Source organism: Sciurus vulgaris (assembly GCF_902686455.1).
Source record: "Sciurus vulgaris genome assembly, chromosome: 17".
NCBI lineage: Eukaryota > Metazoa > Chordata > Mammalia > Rodentia > Sciuridae > Sciurus > Sciurus vulgaris.
In genome coordinates this window covers 1,873,051-1,894,628 of record NC_136478.1, presented here as the reverse complement: position 1 = coordinate 1,894,628, position 21,578 = coordinate 1,873,051, and the positions used below count along the sequence as shown (strand labels likewise).

The window sequence follows — 21,578 nt, the reverse complement described above, 5'->3', positions numbered from 1 at the left end:
GAGGCTGGGACGGGGGCCTTGAGGAGGCAGGGCGCTGCCCAAGGCCAGAGAGCACTGACCAGGGAGCACACAGGAGCCCATCCTGGCTGGCTCAGGCATATGCACTGCTGGCCTGTCCTGCACACAAAGGCAGCTGGGCCAGGCTGGCCAGGGCCCAGCCCAGGACTGCGACTTCTGCAAGCATCTGGCCAGCCTCAGAGCCTCGCCCTGGCACCACTGGACACACCCCACCACGGTGGCAGCCGCTCCCACAGCTGACCCAGGCTCTGACCTTCCGCATCGCTGATGAGCCCGCAGCGTCCCGGGCTCTCCTGGCCTCCCACCTGCTGGTGATCTCCCACAGGTGGAAGCCACTGTCTGCCTTGTTCTGAGGAGTCTGCTCACACGCCTTAGCCCTGGGGGCGGACAAGGAGGGGGAAGAAGAGAAGGCATCGTGGGAACGGTTTTGGGAGACTTTGTGTGTTCAACACACCATCTGCTGAGCCGGAAGGGGCGTGTGGCCTTGGTAGCTCTCCCCACAGGCCGTAGGCTGTGTCCCCAAGTGCCGTGCTGGTGATTTCAGCTGGCGTCACACCAGGTCAAGACAGGTCAGAGAGAGCCACAGCTGAGGGTCCCAAAGGCGCCTGGGACCTTGACTATGCGATGAGCTCAGGTTTACTGACTGTTGGGAATGCCGCGCTTCTCCATTCCTTTGCTGCTCACGTGCCAATCGGACAAAACCAACGGTGCAGCCTCTGCCCCCGGCACGTGCCCAGCCCAGGGGAGGCCCCACCCGGCAGCCTCCCACTCCCTGGTCAGTGGGCAGGACCAGCAAACAGTGATCACATGGCAGAGTGACAGGTGCTATGACTGTGGGAGGGAACCGGGCCGACGAGGCTCAGAGGAGAGAGCCCACCTGGCCTGGGTCCTGGAGAGCGGGGCTCAAGGCAAGTCCTGAGAGGGAAGCCGAGCTCCTGCCAAAGGCCTTGCACCCCGTTGGCCACCAGGTGAGAAGGGAGGGGAGTCAGCTGTTTGACTAGCCACTAGCATCTTTGAATGTTTGTGCCCCCAAGGACCCAAGATGTCTGAAGACTTGGTCCCCAGTGGTGGGACCTTTGAGAGGTGTGTCTGGTGAAGTCCTTGGGTCACTGGGGACATGGCCTCAGAGGGCATTTTGGGAACCCAGGTTCTCCGAGTTCCTGTTTGGCGATGCGAGCTCATCCACACACACAGGCCTCTGCCATGATGTGCTTCAACCCACAGTGCCCCTGGCCAGAACTGAGCCAATGTAGATTCACAGCTGAACTCCAGATGGGTGAACTAAACAAGACGTTTCTTTGTGAAGCGCTGCTTCCGGTGCTTTGCTGTGGTGGTGAGAGGCTGATACAGCCCCGGATGTCTTCTTGCAGTGGAGTGCATGAGTGATGTCGTCTGTTCATACCACGGAACACCATTCAGTGAAGAGAATGGATGAACCCACGTAGAGGAACTCAACTGCAATGCCGGGCAGAAAACAGTACATAAAGTACAATTCCAGTTACATGATGTGCGGAAACAGTAGAAAGTACGCCATGGTGCCCAGGCTGCACAGCAGTGGTGATGACAGATCAGAGGGACCCTTCCAGCTGGGAGGAGGGGTTGCGGTGGGGGAGGCACCTGGGGGGTCGGGGATGCAGACAGTGCTTAACTTCCTGACTTGGTGGCCACGATGTGGACATTTGCTATATAATAATGCACTAATTACACAAATATGAGCTTAAGCACAGACAATGACTTGTCTTTCCTGGGAAGAGGACATCCACACGCTTGATGTAGAGGAGAGCATAGCAGCTGCAAAAATGTGCTCTGCATTTCCACTGTGAGCAAGTGACCTGATCTGTCTAAGCCTCAGGATTCTCATTTTTAAAATAAGGATAATGATAATATCTGCCTCATAAGGTTGTTTTACAATTAAATATAATGAATGTAAAGTGCTCAGTACAGTCAGGCACGTAAACATGATTCTTTACATCACCATCATCATTGTCACCACCATCACTATCATCATAGCAGTGTCATAATTATCACCATCTTCACTTTCCTTATCATCATTGCCATCACCACCCTCACCACCACCATCACCGTCGCCACCATCGTCACTGTCACCACATCACCACCATCACATCTGCTCCACCACCATCATTGCTATTCTCTTCACCACCATCACCATCACCACCATCACCGTCGCCACCATCGTCACTGTCACCACATCACCACCATCACATCTACTCCACCACCATCACCATCACCATCATCATCACCATCATCACATCTGTCATTACCACCATCACCACCATCACCATCACCACTATCACATCTGCTCCATCACCATCATTGCCATTCTCTTCACCACCACCACCATCACCATGATCACCATCACCATCACCTTCACCATCACCACCATCACCATCACCATCACCATCACCACCATCTTCACTGTCACCACATCACCATCATCACATCTGCTCCACCACCATCATTGCCATTCTCTTCACCACCATCACCATCACCACCATCACCATCACCACCATCGCCACCATCACAACCATCACCATCACCACCACCATCACCGTCGCCACCATCGTCACTGTCACCACATCACCACCATCACATCTGCTCCACCACCATCATTGCCATTCTCTTCACCACCATCACTATCACCACCATCACCATCACCACCATCACCGTCGCCACCATCGTCACTGTCACCACATCACCACCATCACATCCACTCCACCACCATCACCATCACCATCATCATCACCATCATATCTGCTCTACTACCATCACAGCTTTTTCCTTCTTGCTAATCCACTCGAATATCTTCTACATTATCCTCCTCTTCCTCTTTCCCCCTCCCTCCACTTCTCTTTTCATCGTCTTCATCTTGAAATTGAAGGAGTGATGACAGTGGTCTCTGGGGTTCTGGAAGGTTCTAGTTCTCACTAAGTAAGAAGTGGAATTAGCCTCCCATTTTTCCAAAGCTTTTTCACTCTCGATTTCAAACCATCTGTCCCATCGACAGAACACACGTCCCAGCTCTTGGCTCAGAATGTGCTTCCTCCACTCACACGAGAAAAGCTGATCATGTCTTCCTCCTGCTGTCACAAGTGAGACCCCACTCCCTGACCACATCTGATTGCATCAGGAGTGGAGGCCTGGCCCCAGCTGACCCCAGCTGAATCTCTCTTCCATGAATCAGGAATCAGCCAGTGACAGTCAGGATGGAAAGAGCACATAGTAGCAGAGAAAGCTGGTTCGTGGAGAGCAGGGACCTCAAGCAGCCCAATAGAGGACAGGCTGTGGGGCCAGGAAAAGGGGGAGACTTGGGTCCTGATGCAGGGAGAAGGGGGCTGGCTGCCAGTCAGGAGGAGGGTGCTTACCAGAAACCATGCCAGCTGGAACCCTGACCCTCGACTTCCAGCCTCCAGGAACGTCTGTGGTCTAAACCCGTTTGTGGAGTGTTGCTATGGCAAGCCTTGTAGGCCAGCACACAGGGCTTCCAAATTCTCTCTCGAAAGAGCAAAGAGGTGAGTGTGCACGTGTGTTCAGCCTTAGGGGCTCTCTGGCCTCTCTCACAGCTGCTCAACTCTGCTGTCATAGTGCCACCACCAGCCAGGAGTAGAGGGCACTGTCACTCTCCAATAAAGCTTTATCCGTAAAGATGAGCAGGAGCCAGATTTGCCATGCAGTCTGCAGTTTGCACAATCCCTGGCTTAAAACAACAATAATTTATTTTGTTCAGAAACTTCCACTATAACAAGGTGTGGTGGGGGCTGCTCTGCAGCTTTAGCGGGGTGACAGTCTGGGTCTGGGGACCTGTTCCTAAGGCAGTGCAGACTCATGGTGCTGGCTGCTGCGTGGCGTCAGCTGGGGCCGCAGCTGGAGCCCCCTTCTGTCCCTGTTGGCCTGTCCACCGCTGCTGGGGCTTCCTTTCAGTGTGGAGACTCTTCTAAGGTCAAGGGTCTCAGGGTGTGAGGCAGCCCCGCTCACCAGCCAGCCCACATTCACCTGGTGGTGGAAGGAGCATCAATGCCATACTGCAGGAGGTCCTGCTCAGAATCCCCCTCATGGTACACGCAGGCGTGGATGACAAGGCCAGAGAGGCACCATTGGGACCCCAGCAGCTGGGGCACCCTACCTGTTACCATCCAACGCTGGCAAGGCGGCTGCTTTATTCAGCCATGTGGGTCCGACCAGGCCTAGGCAGGAGCAAGTGAGTTCCCATCACCTGCCTGCGGCGCTGCAGCGAGGCAGCACCTTGGCCTGGGCTCAGAGGCTGTGGAGTTCTGCATGTGGCCATAGTTTCTCTGCCTCCTGATGCTGGATTTTAAGTTGCTGGGTGGTGCTGTGTTTACAGCCTTGGAGAGTTGCCTCCAAAATGAAATCAATACTGTCAGCCCTGCTTTATGGGAGAATGATTTCCAAATTGCACAAATGCCTCTAAAATCTGCATTCCAGAGAATGGAGCCCATTGTCGCTGGGGTTCCTGTGATCACAGGAGGTGAGGGAGGGTCTTTGAGGTGGGGCAGGATCAGGACTGCAAGGGATGGGGTGCACACTGCCCGTGGGTGCAAGGCGCTGGCCAGTGATTGCTTGGAACCAATCACCACTTCCCAATGGGATCTCAGTGGCAATCCACTGCTATGTTAGAAAGGGATGTCGCATCAGCAAAAAAGGTTGGAAATAAAATGGAAGGAAGGAAATGCAGAATGTACAAAGAAAGAGGGCCTGGGAGGATTCCTCATGGAGGAATCTTCCATCTCCTAGCAGCAACTCTGCTCCCCGCTCCCCAATGCTTTCTAGGGGCCAATACCCTGCTCCTTGAATTGTCACGGCAACCCTGTGGGAATGGGTATTATCCCCATTTTATAGATGACAACACTGAGCTCAGAGACATTAAGTGATTGCCAAGAGCCACACAGCTGGAGGGCCCTGAGGCTAGGACTCAAACCTAAATGTTGATAGGACAAGTATTTAGCTCTTTTGCTTACATATTTACAATATGTGATTTTTCATTTACACCAAACAACCATGAGATAGTACTTCATACCCATTTAGATGAACAAAAGAAAATAAGCTGAAACAAAATAAGAGATAATCCCCACCATTACCTGGAAAAGTGGAGAACTACACACAGGTACACTGTGGGTGAGAGGTAAGGGCTCCAGGTGGACCTGGGAGCAATCTGGCTCCTTCCAACAAGGTCCAAGATAACTGGACCCAACTGTCTGCCTATGGGTACTTAGAGCCCACTAGAAGGTGCATGAATGGTTGTACTGCTCACACAGCCCCAGGCGGGAAGGGGGCCCTGCACCCTCCTGGCTGGTGGTCTTTAGGGAGCAGGCTTTGTGCCAGGGCTAGAGGCTAAGGTGGAACTCTAGGTTTTCCTCTTAACCAAAGGTGACATCCCCATTGGGAAGTTGTGTGCAGGGCCTCTGGCTAAGGAGGCTTGGAACACACCTCCTCTCCTGCCCTCAGGTCGGGGTCCACTGCCTGGTCTGGGAGTCTGGTTCACCAGGCTCACCCCAAGGCTGGGCCTGACGAGTCCTGGTGCCTCTGCTCCTGGCGCCGCCCCCCCACCCCCTGCTGCCATTTGCCTGGAGGCTACTACCAGAGCTGGGGACCTGGGCCTCTGCTTGTAATTCATGGTCCAGGAAATGCACCTTCAGTCAGTCCCAGGAAGCTCAGATCCAAGAATCAGACACCATCTCTTGCTGGGAGACCGGGTGGAGAGGGAGAGCGTGGAGACCCCGTGAGCCATGGTGGCGATGCCCCTGGGCTCCCCGAAGCGCCCGCCCCGGGGTGGGGGCTACCTGTTGGCAAGGGCGCGCGGGATCGGGGGTTCTGCTCCAAGATCTGTTCTCGTGACCCGACTCTCACTTAGCTTGTGGGGGAAGGAGCGCACCGATGCACGTTTTCTGGAGGTTAAAGCGCTCCCCTCCCCTGCACTTGGACCCCAGCGGTCCGGAAGGAAAAGGGATGGATTATTTGCCATAGGCAGAAACACCTGTGGTTTGCGGCGAGCCTCGCGGGTCCGAGCGGCGGGATCGGGGCGCCCTCGCGGGCCGGACTCGGGGCGCCGCGCGGCAGGCAGGGCCCGGGCTGCCGGCTCGCGCGAGCCCGCTGCGCCCGGCTCCGGGAGGTGGCAGAGGGCGCCCGGGGTGCCGGCGCCTTCCCGTTACGCAGTTCCTGTCCCTCCGCACGCAGGCCCGGGCCGGGGGCCGGGGCGCCGCGCGGGACCCCCGCTCGGGCGGCGGGCGCGGGCCGCGGGAGGGGGCGCGGGGCGGGGCCGGGCGGGCGCGCACGCCGCCGCCGCCCCGCGCCCGCCGCATTGCTGCTGCCGCCGCCGCCCGGCGGCCCGCGGCCCGCGATGGTGCAGCCGCCCGCGCCGCCGCCCGCGGGCCCCGCCGCCGCCCTCGGGCGCCCGCAGCGCGGCAGGCGCGGGCGGGGGGCTGCGGCCCGGGGCTGAGCGCGGGCGGGCGCGGCGAGGGGCTCGCGCCGAGGTGGAGCGCGGCCGCCGCCGCCGCGCCGGCCCCCCCGCCGCCCGCTCCCCTCCCCTCCCCCGCCCCTCCGGTCCTGTCTCCAGCGGGAGCGCGAGACGCTGGTCAGGCTCCGCGGCGCCGCGGAAAATGAGCACTCGCCCCCGTTGACTCGAGCCGCCGCGCCGGCCGCCGCGCTCGTTCTCCATTGCTCCCGAAAAGCGAATCAAAACAAAAAGCCAGCAGCCAACCAAGACGCGGGCTCGGCGCTCCCTTGTTGTTTTCGCCGCCTGCGGGATTCGCGAGCCGCGTTACATGCATGTCCAGTGGGGGTAGGTTTAATTTTGACGATGGAGGGTCCTACTGCGGAGGCTGGGAGGACGGCAAGGCGCACGGCCATGGCGTCTGCACCGGCCCCAAGGGCCAAGGCGAATACACCGGCTCGTGGAGCCACGGCTTCGAGGTGCTGGGCGTCTACACCTGGCCCAGCGGCAACACGTACCAGGGCACTTGGGCGCAGGGCAAGCGCCACGGCATCGGCCTGGAGAGCAAGGGGAAGTGGGTGTACAAGGGCGAGTGGACGCACGGATTTAAGGGGCGCTACGGGGTGCGGGAGTGCACGGGCAACGGGGCCAAATACGAAGGGACCTGGAGCAACGGGCTGCAGGACGGATATGGCACGGAGACCTACTCGGATGGAGGTAGGTGCTCGCGGGTCGGGTCGGGATGGGGCCGGGATGGGGCTGGGCCGGGCGGAGGAGGGACCCTCCCCAGTCTTCCCTCTGTTTATCTCCAGGGAAGTTGAGCCTCTTCCTCCCGCTGGGCTGTGGGAGCTCAGAGCATTTCTTGGGTTCCTGGAGGCCTCAGGGCCCCCTGGCTACAGGTTGCCCCAGGCCTGGTGGGGGGCAGCACCAGGATGCCAACTGAAGGGTGTTGGGGGCTTTCCAACAGCAGAGCCAGGCTGGGGGCTGCTGCCCAGAGCGGTGGATGAGCACATCATCCAAGAGCAGGCCGGAGACCTGCTGGAAAGGCCAGGCGGGGCCAGTGGCCACCTCTGGGACCCACCAGGGGTGGAGGGGGTGGCTGGAGAGGCCCACTCCCCTCTGGCGCTGTTGCCCTCTGGCGTAGCTGGAGTCAGGCACCAGCCTCCCTGCTTGTTTTCCTGCGGTGCCCAGGGCCTCCCTCAGTCCTGAATCAACCCAAGCCAATGGAGAGGGAGACTGGGAGCGCTAGAGGGGGGATGCCAACCCAAACCAAAACAGCCAGGCAATAAACTTCTAGGTGGTTGGACGCGGGCTAGCGCTGTCGAAGCAGGCTGCTGGAGGGAGGAGGGAGGCCCATCTGCTTAGCGAGAGCCCAGGAATCTCTCCTTTCAGTGGCTGGACCCTTTTTACCGTTACTTCAGGGAATAGCTCTGTGGCTTCATTCTCAGATGCCACCACATTCGGGGCAGAGCCTGGTGCTGGGAGCCAGTGAACTGCCTGCAAGGTGGTTTCTGTGCAGGAAGCCTTGGGTGGTTTGGCAGCTGCCCTCTTGCCTAGACTCTCCAGTACCCGTGCTTCTCCGTGCTTCTGAGAGCAATAGCAAGCCAGACCCCAAACACATGTGGGGTCCACAGCCCCTCCCCCACCGGGAGCTCTTCCCTGAAGTGGCTCCGGGGCCTCCCTGGGGCGGCTCTGCTATTTTGCAGGCACGGATGCCTGGGAAGGGAATGAGACGCAGCAATGACTTGTGCTTCTGCCGGGAATAAAAATCATGAGTGTATGTTCACTCGCCCTGCCTGCCTGCTGCCTCTGAGTCTCAGGAAGGGAGCTCAGAGCACCTGCTCCCCGCCACATCCAGGAGTGATGGAGGGCTGGAGAGTAATTATTATTTTGGCTTATGCAACTGAAAGGCAGGGCTCGTTATTACCCAAAGAGGAGGCGGAGTCTGGGCAGTTAATTATATAATGCTCCTGCCTGCCGGCTCCAGGCCCAGCGTCCCAGGCGGCCTGTGCTGTTGTTTTCACGGAGGAGGCTGGAGAGCTCCACTGCCCTGAGGCCTGAGGGCCAGGAGGGAGCGGACAGCCCTGCCTCCGTTCCAGGCGTGGGCCTGCGTGTGCGTGTGCTTGCACAGGTGGGCCTGGTCAGGCCTGGCAGCGGTTGTGGGTGGCAGAGGCAGGCAGGCAGCCTGGCACTCCCAGCTGGGCTCTTGTTGCCCCCGGGGCTCTGGCTGGACTGCTCTGCAAAACAGTCCCCCAGAGGGGCTCCCAGTTGTGCTCCGTGGCCCTGTGCAGGCCAGCTCCTGGGGCAGGTGGGCAGAGAGATCTTGGCCTCTCCTCGCCTGTGACACTGGTAGGAGTATCTTGGGGTGAAGTCATGCCCCAGGCCTTGAGTGCCTCCAGTGGCCTGAGGAATTCTTCCCCTCACTGAACAAATACCTCTCGGCACTTGCTGTGACGAGGTGCTCTGAGCTGTGGGAACAGTGAGCAAAGTGGATGGGCATCCCTGCCCTCAAGGAGCTTCTGTTTGGGGAGAAGCGTGGAGACTCCCTGGCGATTCTGCAGGGGAGGGAGCTTGTGCTGGGGCTGGCTGTGGGTGGGGACCTGCAGTGTCGAGGTGAGCAAGTTTCCACGGAGACCTGAGCTGTCTAACCTTGTACCCAGCCAGTTCCCTAAGTGCTTGGTGTGTCCTGCTTGGTCCTGCCCGTTTTACCGGTGAGGCCAGTGAGCCTAGGTGCCCACACCAGCTGGAGTCCTGGGCTCCAGTCTGGGGCCACGCCCCCTTGCTTCCACCCCACCGTCCTGCCAGCAGCCCGGTATGTCCACCTTCTGTCAAGGGGCCGTGATCCTCAGATCTGTAGGCTTGCTGAGGCAGGAGCACAGGTGCGGGCTTCAGGGACGGCCACATAGCATGAGGGAACATTGAGTTGGCCCCCTGGCTTGGGATGACCGGGCCAGGTATTTGGGGCCACTTCTCTGAGCGTGGTCCCAGCTTCTCGTGGGGCGGAGTGACTGCTCAGGACTCGGGTGCCTGGGTAGTCTTCTGTGTCCACAGTCGGGTGTGGTCACCTGCTGGAGCAGGCAGGGATCTTGCTCCCTTCTCTCTCACCGGGTGGCGAGGGCTCCCGTGTCAGGGGTTGATGGTGCCTTCATGAGGGAAGGTCCCACTGCCAGTCCAACTTCGCCTTTGTGCGGGAGCTGGGAATTTGGGGCAGGCATCTGCAGAGCTCCTGAACTTCAGCACGGCTCCCAGTGCTGACTTGGGGAAACGGCGGCTTCATGAATAATGCAGGAGTGGCAAATGTGTTCTCCGTGGAGCTGGATGGGCATGGATGCATTTCAGCCGGGGACGCTTCTGCCAGCTCCTCCTCCGACTCACCCTCCCCCGGACTCAGGCAGGCGCTGCTCTTGAAGTGAGCCGAGCAGCTCCCACAGCCTGCGTGGTGCGCCTGGGCCTGGGTGGCAGGGCAGACGCTCCCTCAGAATCTGCCACCTGGCCTTGAATCTGCCAGCTCCGAGCTGTGGCCTTGGGCAAATTACTTAACCTCTCTGAGCTTCAGTTTCCTCAGTTGACAGAGGGCTGGGGATGACAGTGTGAGAGTGGCTGATTTGTGCAGGGACGCAGCGGCACCCCTCGTGCGCTGTGGTCGTCTCTACTGTTGGGTTTCACAGCAGCAGCCACTGTGATGGCTGTCATCAGAGCCCCTGGCCAGGCTGACAGGGATGCCATGCACACGGAGCAGGTGGCAGTCAGTGCCTGTCCGTGTGGGGCTGCAGTTCCACACCTGTAGAGGTGACCACGGGTCCTGTCTGGGTGCAGGGAAGCCAGGGCTTGGAGTGCGGGGAAGCAGATCCGTGCTCGGGTGGCAATTTCAGAGTCTGCTGATGCTCAGGCATCACCACTGTCCACTGCCTCGTGTGGAATGCCTCCTGTTCCTTCCATTCTTCCACGTCCATCCTTCCCTCTGGGTCAGTGTCCGAGTATAGGCCTCCACCCCATGCCATCCCACCTGGGACCCTGAGTCCCACCGCACTTCCCCACTGGCTGGACTCGTGCTTGCTGCGCAGGTAGCTGGGTCTCTTGGGAGCTATGGATGCAGAGCCCCTTGGACTAAAAGTCACCCCCTCTGATAGTCCCGCCCACACCAGAGAGGGATGAGTCATCTCACGCCCGGCCTCTCGCCCTCCTGCGCAGGACCCGTTCCCGGCCCAGACTCCTCAGCCCACACAAATCACACACACCCACAGCCAGACTCAGATCCACTCAGGCGCCTGCGCGCGCAATACACCTGCCACCGGAGACGTCTCCACCCCACCCCCAGCAGCCACGTGCACCCTCCTGGCGTGGCTGCTCCCCTCACCCAGTGCTCACGTCTCGGCACTCCTGCCATGGGGAGTTCAGCTGGCACAGGCGGTGGTGTGCCTCGTTTCCATTTTAGACACACTGTGTGCTTAGTGCCCCTTGCGGAGGGAACCCGGTCCTCTCACCCACACACCATTAACTGCCACTGGCATTGTTTTGTGACATGACTGTGAATGGTGCTCGTTGAGTCCAGATGCCAGGTCAGGCGGGAGCAGCCCCTGGACACGGGTTGCTCCAGTAGACACTCGTTCCAAAACAGCAAGTGCCCTCTGGCGGGGTGGAGGTGAGGGCGTTTCTCAGCAATGCTCTTTCAGCCTCGGGTGGGGCGTTGAGAGGCTGCAGGGCCGAGAGGAAGGAGAGAGTGGCCTCCCCTCACAGCTGGGAGGGGGGCGGGTGGCAGTGTCCCCCCTGCAGCTGCCCTGCAGGAGACCTGAGGCTGTGCCCCAGGAGCCCGCGGGAGCTGGGGGACCTCAGGGCAGCGCGTGGCAGGGAGGCACACAGGAGCCCTGGCTGATGCCAGCCTGTAGTGCAGCTGGTGGAGGCAGGAGGGCCCCAGCCCATCCTCCGTGGGGCCTTCAGAGAGGAACACCTGGAAGGCTGGGGGCAGGAGCGCCTGGGCCCCTCATGGGCCTGGCCTGCCTGGGTTTCCCCAGGGCTGAACTTCGCCATCTGCCTCCAGCTGGTGGTTTTTATGGAAGACTTGTGTCCTTAAGTGACAAGTACATCCAGGTCCGCGCATGCCAGGAGGACGGACACCTGCCGGAGTTTCCGGGGCAGCCCCTCGTGGGTCGTGTTGCCAGGGCGCAGGGTCCTGGTGTGGGCGAGGCCACCGCCCGGGGTCCTGCTGGGGCTCTCGCGCAGGTGGCCGCGGGTCTTCAGGACCTTGGAGAGCGGCGGCGCCAGGCGCGCAGGCGCAGGTTCTCCGCAGGTGCCCTGGAGCGCGCCTCCTGCCCCGGACCGGCGGACTCGCCCAGCCGGGCTCCGCCCGCGCGGGCTCCATTCCGCGGGACGCGCCGCTTGGCGCTCGCCCGTGTCACTTCTGAGGGCGGAGCGCCTTCCAGGTGCCGCCACCTCCTGGTGGACTGAGAGAGTCGCTGGCCGCCAGCAGGCTGGGGGACCCGTGGCCCTCCACGCCCCGGCTCCTGTGCGCAGCACCCCGCGGTGAAGCAGGTGCGCTGACAGGGAAAGGCCTGGCTCCGGTCAGCATCAGTGCCCCCGCGGTCATCCAGACCGATTCCACTCACCGCTGCCCCCAGCCACACGTGGCTCTGTGAATTTAAAATCAAATTAATTAAAGTGAAGTGAAATGTAAGAAGCCGACTTGGCCGCACTGGCCACGTTTCAGGTGGTCGGGGGCAGGTGCTGCTGTCGCGCCCTAGGGTTGGTCAGCTCCACCAGGCTGGTGCTAATGCCTGGGCCCACCCACAATGCTGATGGAGGTCCAGCTGCAGGCAGCTCTGGGTGAGGCTGAAGCTCAGACGAAGGCCCTGGTCCAGAGCAGGTTCCTGCACCTTGGAAGCCTCAGCTCTGGGGCTCATCCAACACCGCTGAAGCCAGATGCAGAGGCCACGTGCCAGCCTCGGAGATTGATAAGAGCAGGTGGGGTCAAGAATTGTTGCTTTAGGTAGAATTTTTAAAACTCTGGGTCAAGTTACTCATGAAGTGGTCATAGTGCTTCATTCAAAAAAGATGTAGGATTTATCAGCATGAGCCCCAATACTGTGTGTAACTGTGATGCACTCATAAAGTCCTGAACACAGGACTGGGGTGTGGTCAGTGGTGGAGTGCCCACCTCCCATGCAGAGGCCTGGATTCAGTCCCCAGCACCACACATGCACACAAAGGTTTTGCTGAGCGTGGTGGCCACGCCTGTAATCCTGGTGACTGGGGAGGCTGAGGCAGAAGGATGTCGAGGTCAAGGCCAGCCTGGGCAATTTAGCAAGGCCCAGTCTAAAAGCAAACAAATAAATAAATAGGACTGGGAGTGTAGCTCAGTGGTAGAGCACTTGCTTGTCATGTGCAGAGCCCCCCTTTCCATCCCTCGTACCAGAAGAATTTTTAAAAAGCCAGGTGTGGTGGCACATGCCTGTAATTCCAGTGGCTCAGGAGCCTGAGACAGGAGGCTCACAGGTGAGAGACCACCCTGGACAACTTTGCGAGGCCCTCAGCAACGTAGTGAGACCCTGTCTCAAAATCAAAAATTTTTAAAGAGCTGGGGTGTGGCTCAGTGGCTAAGTGCCCCTGGGTTCAACCCCTGGTACCAGAACCAAATCAAAACAAAACATAACCAAAAAGAGAAAAAGAAAGAAAGGAAACGTGAGCTGGGTGCAGTGGCCACGCCTGCAGACCCAGTGGCTTGGGCAGCTGAGACAGGAGGATCGCGTGTTCAAAGCCAACCTCAGCCACTTAGGCCCTGAGCAAGTTAGTGAGACCCTGTCTCAAAATAAAAAATATAAAGGGTTGGGGGTGTGGCTCAGTGACTAAGTGCCCCTGGGTTCAATTCCTGGTACCAAAAAAGAAAGAAGAAATTTGACTAGAGAATTTCCACCACAATACCCATGTTCCAGCAGTTAAGTGCGCATGCGCCTCAGTTGTCATGAGGCCTGCTCCTCTGTGCGCATGCGCCTCAGTTGTCATGAGGCCTGCTCCTCTGTGCGCATGCGCCTCAGTTGTCATGAGGCCTGCTCCTCTGTGCGCATGCGCCTCAGTTGCCATGAGGCCTGCTCCTCTGTGTCTTTGTCTTCTGTTTCTTATAGGGTCACCCGTCATTGGATTTTGGGCTCAGCCTAAATCCAGGCTGCACTCAAGGTCCCTAAGTCAATCTTACCTGCAAAGACTCTTTGTACAAAGGCCATATTCACAGGAACCAGGGGTTTGGGCTTGAATACATTTGACCCACTATGATCTTGTAAGTCTGGAACACACATGGTCACCCAGGCCCTCGAAACCAGGTAGGTGCCTTTGGAAGGAGGTTATTCCCTCTTATATTGCCTGGGTCCCTGTTGTGCTGGGTGATTTATCATGACGCTGTTTCTTCTGTTCCTTAAATGGTGCTTTGAGATAAGTTTGGATCTTAAGCACATGCCTGAAAAGCCAGGTCCCCTGTGGTATTGGGAGGTGGTGGAACCTTCTGGAGGTGGGGTCTTTAGGTCATTGGAGGGCCGCGGGCCCAGCCCCTCTTCTGTCTCTTCTGCTTCCCAGCCGTAAGGCGAGCATTTTCACTCTGCCTTAAGCACCACCATTAGGTGCTGCCTAACCCTGCCCTGAGCAACAGGGCCCACTGAGCATAGCTGATACAAACCTTTCCTCTTTATAAATTGATTATTCAGGCATTTCTCAGAGCAGTGGAAAGCTTGCACGGCATTCCTGTTAGAGGTGAGAAGAGCAAGGCCACAGGCGTGTGTGGTTCACGCAGACCGGTGGCCCCTGGTCTCCAGGCTCTGTGATGGCATTCCTGAGGAGGGTCACTTCAGCCACCCCTACGCTCCGTAGATGGGGAACGGGGGCCAGAGGGAAGGCCACTTGGCCACCACCTCGAGCGAAGCAGAGGAGGCAGGTCTCTGGTGGGCCACTGCCCAGCAGCTATGAGCCCGTGAGTCCTCTGAGCTCATGGCAAGTGGGGCACAGCTGTTCCCTGTCTCCCAGGAGAGAGCCGGTCCCTGCAGACTGGGATGCTTTGTGCACTTCTTGTGTCCGACTCCCTGAGGCGCATCTACAACCCCGTACGTGAACCCTGTGTTCTCTGTGAGCACCTAACCTGGCCCAGGGACCTCGGTGTGCCGTGAGCAGAGGGCTCCAGGCCTGGGCTGAGGCGCCCCTGAGCAGGCCGAGGTCCCTCCGGCACTGCCAGGCCCCCTGCTCACCAGCCTTCCACAATCAGGCCACCTCCAGCTGGAGCCACCCAGCGCAGCAGTGTGGACACATGTGGGCTTGGCAGCCGCTGCCACCCTCTCCTGCACAGGGCCGCCCTGCCTCAGGCAGCTGTCTCCCCAGGAGGAAAGCGGACACCCCACTTCACAGATGGGAAACCGAGGCTCAGAGAGGTGATGGACGCAGGATGAGGGGAACCTAGGACAGTGGCCCTGCACATCAAGTCCCCTGACCTGGGTGGGCTGCCATCCTGGGGACTCCCACCCCGGAGACATGCCAGCCTCCCCCCTCCCCCATCTCCCTTTGAAAATAAGAACTGGGCGCCCAAGGTGGAGGTGGTGGAGGGAATTCAGGGGAAGCCCAGGTGCTGAGGGCCAGGAGGGTCCTCCCAGGGGTTCTGGGGTGCCGGCCTTGCTGACAGGTACCAACCTCCTACCGGGCGCTCTGAGCCGGCGGGCTCGGCTGGTGTGGCTTGTGGGGCCTATACCTTGGCTGGTGACCCGTGGTATTTTGGTGGCATTTTTGATAACATCTTCAGTAAAATATTCACTTTTCATGAAGTTGGTCCCTTTAAAACGTGCAGTTCAGGGCTGGGAGTATGGCTCAGTGGAAGCATGCGTGCCTCGCTGAGATGTGACCTTCAGCCCTGCAGAGGCCAGGCAGCCCCGTTCACTGGCAGCCCTCGCCGGGGTCTGGTCTAGAGAATCTGCATATGCCAGTGCTGCTCCCCTCAACCAGCCCCTCGGTGCAGGGGTGTCCCTGTGGGCTTCTGCTCCGACCCTTCCCTGCAGGGAGTCCTGCAGTCGCAGCCCTGTGTCTGGCTCCTCCCTGAGCGAGGCTTGGAGGCTCATGGTGCTGTGCCGGTGCACCACCCCCTCTGTGCCCAGAGACCTCCCGGTGTGAGGTCCAGCTGTCCCTTCCTCGCCAGCCCTGGCCGTCGCCTGTCCTCCTGACGCCAGCCCGCTGGGTGCACCCCTTGTCTCGGGTTTTGATCTGTTTCCCGAGGGCTGCTGAGGAGCACCTTTCTGTGTGCTCTTTGGCTGATGTGCATCTGCTTGGGAGCAGCGTCTGTTCAGACCCTGCCCCTTTGACAGCCGGGTACTCGTCTTCCTGTCGAGCCGTGGGGTTTCCTGTGGGTCGCAGATCCGTGCGAGGGCCGGCAGGGTGGAGTGCTGCCTGAGATTAGCTGCCCCAAGCAGGGGCGTGGCACATGGCAGGTGCTCAGTGAATGTGTCAGTGACAGAGTGGGGAACACAGCCCTCCCCTCAGAGGGAGCCCAGGGCCAGGGTGCTGCTGCCCAGCTCAGTTCTCTGAAGGCCGTGGCTGCCATTCAGAGAGCCATGGTGTCTGGGGAAGGAGGGCCCCATGCAGGCGTTTTATCAAGCACCAACGGTGTACCCAGCATCTAGCTGGCTCTGGGATGGTGGTAAACAAAGAGCCTTTGGGCTGTTGGACTGGTTGGGGCCATGCCGGTCAGCCCCGGGGCCCCCTGATTGCTGCAGATGGGGCAGCGTAGGGGGCCAGGGGCTGGTGGGCGTCTAGGGCCTGGAGAAAGCCTTCCCAGGAACGATGCTCGGACGGAGGCTGAGCGTGGCAGGAGAGTCTGGCAAGGGGGCGAGGCAGGGTGGGGAGGGAGGGTGGGCAGCCCTGTGGCAGGAGGGGCCTCGTGCATCCCCAGGGTAGGGGGCGCAGACCCAGGTGCGTGGGGGCAGGCCCCAGGCCTTCCTCCTGTGGAGGGACCAGCCTCGCTGTGGAGGGAATGTGTTAGTCCCCAGGCTCCTGCCTGGCCAGTGTAAGGACCAACCATCCCCGGAAAGGGGCTGCGTCCAGGCCGCAGGGCCCTGTCTGAGATGACTCATATCCCCAAGAGATGCAGCAGAAGTAAAGGCGGGTTTGCTCAGGGCTGGGGGTGGTATGGTGAAGTGATGTCAGGTACACAGGAGGGGTGTCCTGTGGGTGCAGAGGCGAAGAGAAGGGATGTGCAAGTCCCAAGAGAGGCAGGGAGGCTGAGTGGAGGAGGAGGAGCCTCCATCTCTTCGGGTAGCGAGGCTGCCCAGAGGGCTCCCCACCCCTCCTTTAAAGCAACCCTGTGAAGTACTGGAGGGGAAACTGAGGCGAGAGAAGCAGCAGTTGGCCTGCGACCCAAGCATCCAGGTGTCACCTGCAGCTGGCCCCTTGTGTGCCAGGGCTCGGGCAGGGCACCCTGGCTTTCCCGTGCCACACTGCGGATGCGGTGCCTGTCAGCTGTGAGGACCCTCAGTGGAAACTGGGTCCCAAGCTCTGGGGGCTTGGCGCTAACAGGCAGCAGGGCCTTCTCCTGTCAGGCAGGGACGCTGGGTGGGACTGGAGTCTGTGCTGGGAGATGGCTGCCCGGGGGTCCTGCAGAAGGGGGTTCAGGTGTACCCCATCGGCAGGGTCTCAGGAATGGTCTGGAGTGGGCTGGTCTTCTGTGAGTCGGAGGCCAGCCTGCTGGGCCCTGGGCTTCTGCAGCCTTTCAGTGCCTCCTGCCTCCAGGATGGTCAGTGGCCTGCCCAGGCTTTCCTGCCACCACCCACAGCTGCCAGAGTGGGCACTTCTGTGGAACTACCCAGCACTCCCTGGTATTGGGAAGGGCCAGGGCCTTGGGCCTTGGGTGGTGGTTGGGGGGCCTAAGCCAGTAGGGTTTACTCCAGACTGGGTGCTATTGGAAAGGGGCCAGTTCTCTGATTGGGTGTCTCCATTGCCTTCTAGAGGGGGGAGCCCAGGGCGAGGCTGTGACTGGTCAAGAGGCAGCACCCTCCTTTAGCCAGGAGGGTGTGGCTAGTGCTCGTGGATGGCACAGTGACCTGCTTTCATCTCCCTCAGTCCTGATCTCGCAGTGACCTTGTCCGCTGAGTTCTGTGAGGTGTTCATGCCCAACAGGAAACAGGCGGCCATGAGCTCCCAGGCAGGGCAGGACACTCGGCTGCCCTCCATCCAGCCCGTCTCCCCGGGGACACTGAGCAGCAAGAGGGACCTTGGTGGTCACCTAGGACTGTGCCTGGCTGGCCAGGTTTCCTCCCGGGCTGGCCCTCCCCTCTGGTCCCGTGTCAGAGCTGCCTCCTACACCCCCCGCAGCCCTCGGCCTCCCTCCTGGCTCAGGCGTCAGCGTCCCCAGGCCAGTGTCTGGGCTGCCAGGCCTGAGGCTCGCTGTGCCATGTAGCAGGGAGGCCGGGTGGGGAGCCCGAGAGTGTGGTGGACGCTGTCCTTTGTCCTGTCTTTCCCTGAACGGGAAGCTGCTCTGCAAAGCTTCCCCAGTGAAGCGAGGAGAGCGGATAGTCAGGGTGGAGGCTCTGCTGGGACTCACGCTGGGAGCACGCGGCCGACGGGGCTTACCACTGTGGCTCCTCACGCCTCTCTGGTCCCCGATGCCAGGCAGCATGGGGGTGGGGGTGCGGTCCCGTGTGCCGCTCACTGGGGGTCTGCTGTTGCTTGTGAGGCCCGCGGCCCCGGCCGTGGCTTCGGGAGCGGCCGCCCTCTCCTGGCCTCCTCTGCGTGCTGTCTGCGGCTCTGATAGCTCCTCCTGTGGCTCCTCTGGACCAGGCCTGCCCTCTGGGCCTGCTTTTCCTGACTTTCTCCTCTGACCTCCTAGAAACACGGGCCATGGGCCCCAGGTCCAGCCTCCTGCAGGTGCGCAGGCCTGCACGCCGCAGCCAGACTCAGGTCCCCACCCTGTCCAGGCGCAGTGTCATCGGAATGCTCTGCTGGAAGCGTCCATCTTCCCTGCCCCCTTGGGACCTTCAGCCCTGGCCCAGGGCCACCCGCCCAGAGTTTAAGATGAGGTACCTGCTGGAAACAAGGTGGCACTTAGAGGCAGGTGGCCTGGGACACCCGCCAGCTCCCCGTTCCCAGGACCAGAGCTTCAGCCCCTTCAGAGATGGGCGCTGCCGCTGTGCACATGGAGGGTGCAGCGAGTCGCCTGTGACTTCTGCTGAGGCAGAGGACCCTCACCGCTGAGCACGCCCTTCCCTCGCTGTCTCGATTGTATCAGACCACAGCATGAAGGACGAGGTCCACAGTGCCGCTGTCTCCCTGCGCCCGCCCTGTCAGGCACCACGCTGGGCCGTCCTGCCCTGTGCCGTCCAGCCATCTCTTCTCGGCTGCAGTCCCTGTCAGTGGCTTCTCCTCCCCGCGCAGACGCTCAGTGTGACGTGCAGCTCCAACTGTGCGTGTGTCCACTGCGCACAAGTGACCACCCCCCACCCCTGCGGTCTTCCCGGAGCCCCTGGGCCTGGGCTCCGCGGGCTCCATCTCCTCCCACTGGCTTTCCTCCCGCGTTGGTGGAGCACATCCTAAGAGGCTGAGGAGGACCACGTGGCTGTGCCTGGGCTGCTCGCTGATGAACTGGCACGGCATTGGCTTGAGGACTAGGCGGCCCCCGCGACTCCAGGTTTGGTGTCGGCTGTCTGGAGCCTTCTGCTCCTCAGTCCAGCACCCGCAGCCTGCTCTCCCGCCTGGGCATGGCCGAGGGGTCTGCATGCAGCCGCCCCCCAAGTTCCGTGCCACACGCCTCGCTGGGCGCTCTGCCCTTCGTGTGGCACCCGTGGGCCCTGGGTGCCGCTCCGCGTCTCTGGTCCTCGGGCTCCGCTGCTCTCTGAGTCCTGTACTCGGGCCTCCTCGACCCTCTCAGTGTCTTCCTGCTCTTCTCTCGTTTTGGTTTCTGAAATGTCTTCTTGACCTCGTCCTGCAGCTCGTTCGCCGGGGTCGGGTGCCAGCCGACATCTTGTGGGTCCTGAGTGCTTTTCTTTCCGACCTTTCCTTTTTCTCTGCCTCCTCCTCTTGTCTGGGGACACAGCTGCTCATCTCTGGAGGGCCAGGTCTCGGTTTCCTGGCGTCTTCTCCCTGCTGACCTTTTCCTGATTGTGTCCGTCCTTCCCGTGTAGCTTTGCCTGTTGGCCTCTTTCCCTGCGGAGGTTCTGATGCCTCGTGACCTTGGCACCAGAAGCTCTGTGCGTGACCTTTGCCGCTGGCCTGCCTCGGGTCCTTCAGAGGAGCTCTGCTGTCCCTGGCAAGATCACCCCCACGGCCCCCTGGGCAGGTCTCTATTGGAGTCAGTGCTGCCCCATGTCCAGAGTTCCCCGTGTGTGTCTCCCGACCCAGCCTTGGGTATCAGTGACCAGCACGGACGTGCCCACATCAACCCCACCTGCTGCACCGTCTTCTCGCTCAGCTCTGTCCCGCCTTGCCCTCCTCCTGCCCCGCACCCCTCTCCTCCTGCAGGTGCCCAGTTCCATGAGTCCCGTCCTCCAGGATGCCCATCTCTGGCCCTTTGTGTGGAGAAGCTGACCTCTGACCCCTGTCCCAGCCACTTCAGCAGAAGCTGAGGTGCAGGTGATGCCAGTGCCTCTTGGTGCAAAGGGCTCTCAGAGCCTTGGTCCGTGGCTCTGGCTAGATGGATGCTCTGTGCGCACCTGTCCTCTGCCCAGGATGGGCTGCCTGTTGTGTGGAGAGTGAGGAGCCTGCAGCACGGCCCTTGCCCTTGAGGGAGCTGGGAGCCTAGTTGAGCGGGGAGGATGCACTTGGAACCCCCAAGGGCCCACCACTGTCCCCAGTGGGTCTGCAGCATGTGGGCCCGAGAGCAGTGGGTGAAGGGCATCGGGCAGGGCAGGAGCTGCCTGGCCTGGGGGGCTGGGATGGGGTGGGCAGCCTGAGCAAGGGAGTCTGCGTGGACAGTCTCAGGGGTGGACGAGCCACAGGGGTCAGGTGCTTTCTGATGCTGCGCTGGAGCTGGGGAGGGTGACGGAGCCAGTCCCGGGCCACAGGGCCAGGCTCCTAGGTTTTACCCTCGGGGGGGGGGGGTGGAGGAGGTGGCTCGGCGGCAGACAGCAGGAGTGGGGGTGTGACGACCGGAGGTCTGCGCCCTGTCAGGTGTGAGACCTCGTGGGGCCTGGCGATGATGACCGACCACGGGCACAGCGGGCACCATGCCGACAGGCAGCTGTCACAGTGACCCCTGGGCTGCAGAGTGTTGGTGCCTATCCTGTAGATAATGAAACTGAAGGTCAGAGAGTTCCAGACACTGGCCCGTGGTCACTCAGCTAGTCAGTGCAGGCAGATCTCACCAGGCCTGCTGGGCTCCCTCCTGTCGTGTGCTCTGTAGCGAGGGCTCCACCATCTCGGCCGCCTCTTCCCTTTGCAATGGAGCCATGCTGCACACCGTGCTGCCTGGGCTGCCTGGGACTCCTGGGCTCGCGTGGTCCTCTGCCTGGCCTTCCGGGGCTGCCCACCGCCCTGGGCTCTCCAGCCTCCGTCAGCTTGCAGAGGCGCCGAGTCCACTCGGGGTGTAGCAGCACCACCACGCTATGTCCCTCACCCCAGGAGAAACCTCGGCCCTCCAGGCAGCAGCCCCCTCCCACCCCAGGCCATGCGCCCTTCCTCCTTTCCTCCGGGGACCCTGCCGGGCAGCACTGGACCTGACCTCCTTCGTCTGGCTTCCTCTTGCCGCATGGTGCTGTCGGGTTTCTGGTGTTGCGGGTCTCGGGGCCCCTGCCCTCCTGTGGCCTGCTGTTCCCTCGCCTGGACGAGTGGCACTTCCTTGGCCACGCCTCTGTGGCCACTTCCTCCTCCTGCTCCTGTGAGCAGTGCTGGGAGAACCAGGTGTCCAGATAGCTTAGCCCTGGCCTCTTGGGGTCCTGCCCTGAGGTCTCCTGAGGACACTCACTGCCCCACACTCTGCCTGCTGCCCTGTCCCCACAGAGCCATCCTCTCGGGTGCCTGCAGCAGGGGAAGCAGCCACGTGGAGGCCCTGCTGCTGCGTGGGCAGGGCACTATGGCTGCGCCCCAGGCTGCGCGCCTCCTCCAGGCCGCCCTCTGCACTGCAGGGCTTCAGGCGCACTCCGGTGCCTCC

General features: G+C 60.8%; 1 protein-coding gene across 2 annotated transcripts in view; it reads left to right on the top strand.

Annotated features, from left to right (window-relative positions):
• Positions 1 to 6,437: 6,437 nt before the first annotated feature.
• JPH3 (junctophilin 3) overlaps positions 6,438 to 21,578 on the top strand; it is a 47,320-nt gene continuing 32,179 nt past the window's right edge. For both annotated transcript variants that reach the window (XR_013760550.1, XM_079119603.1), the window contains exon 1: positions 6,438 to 7,201. Coding sequence is in view for 1 of the 2 variants with exons in the window: in XM_079119603.1 (XP_078975729.1) it covers positions 6,820 to 7,201 (382 nt within the window). In the remaining variant the exon portion in view is untranslated. The remainder of the gene's footprint in view (positions 7,202 to 21,578) is intronic.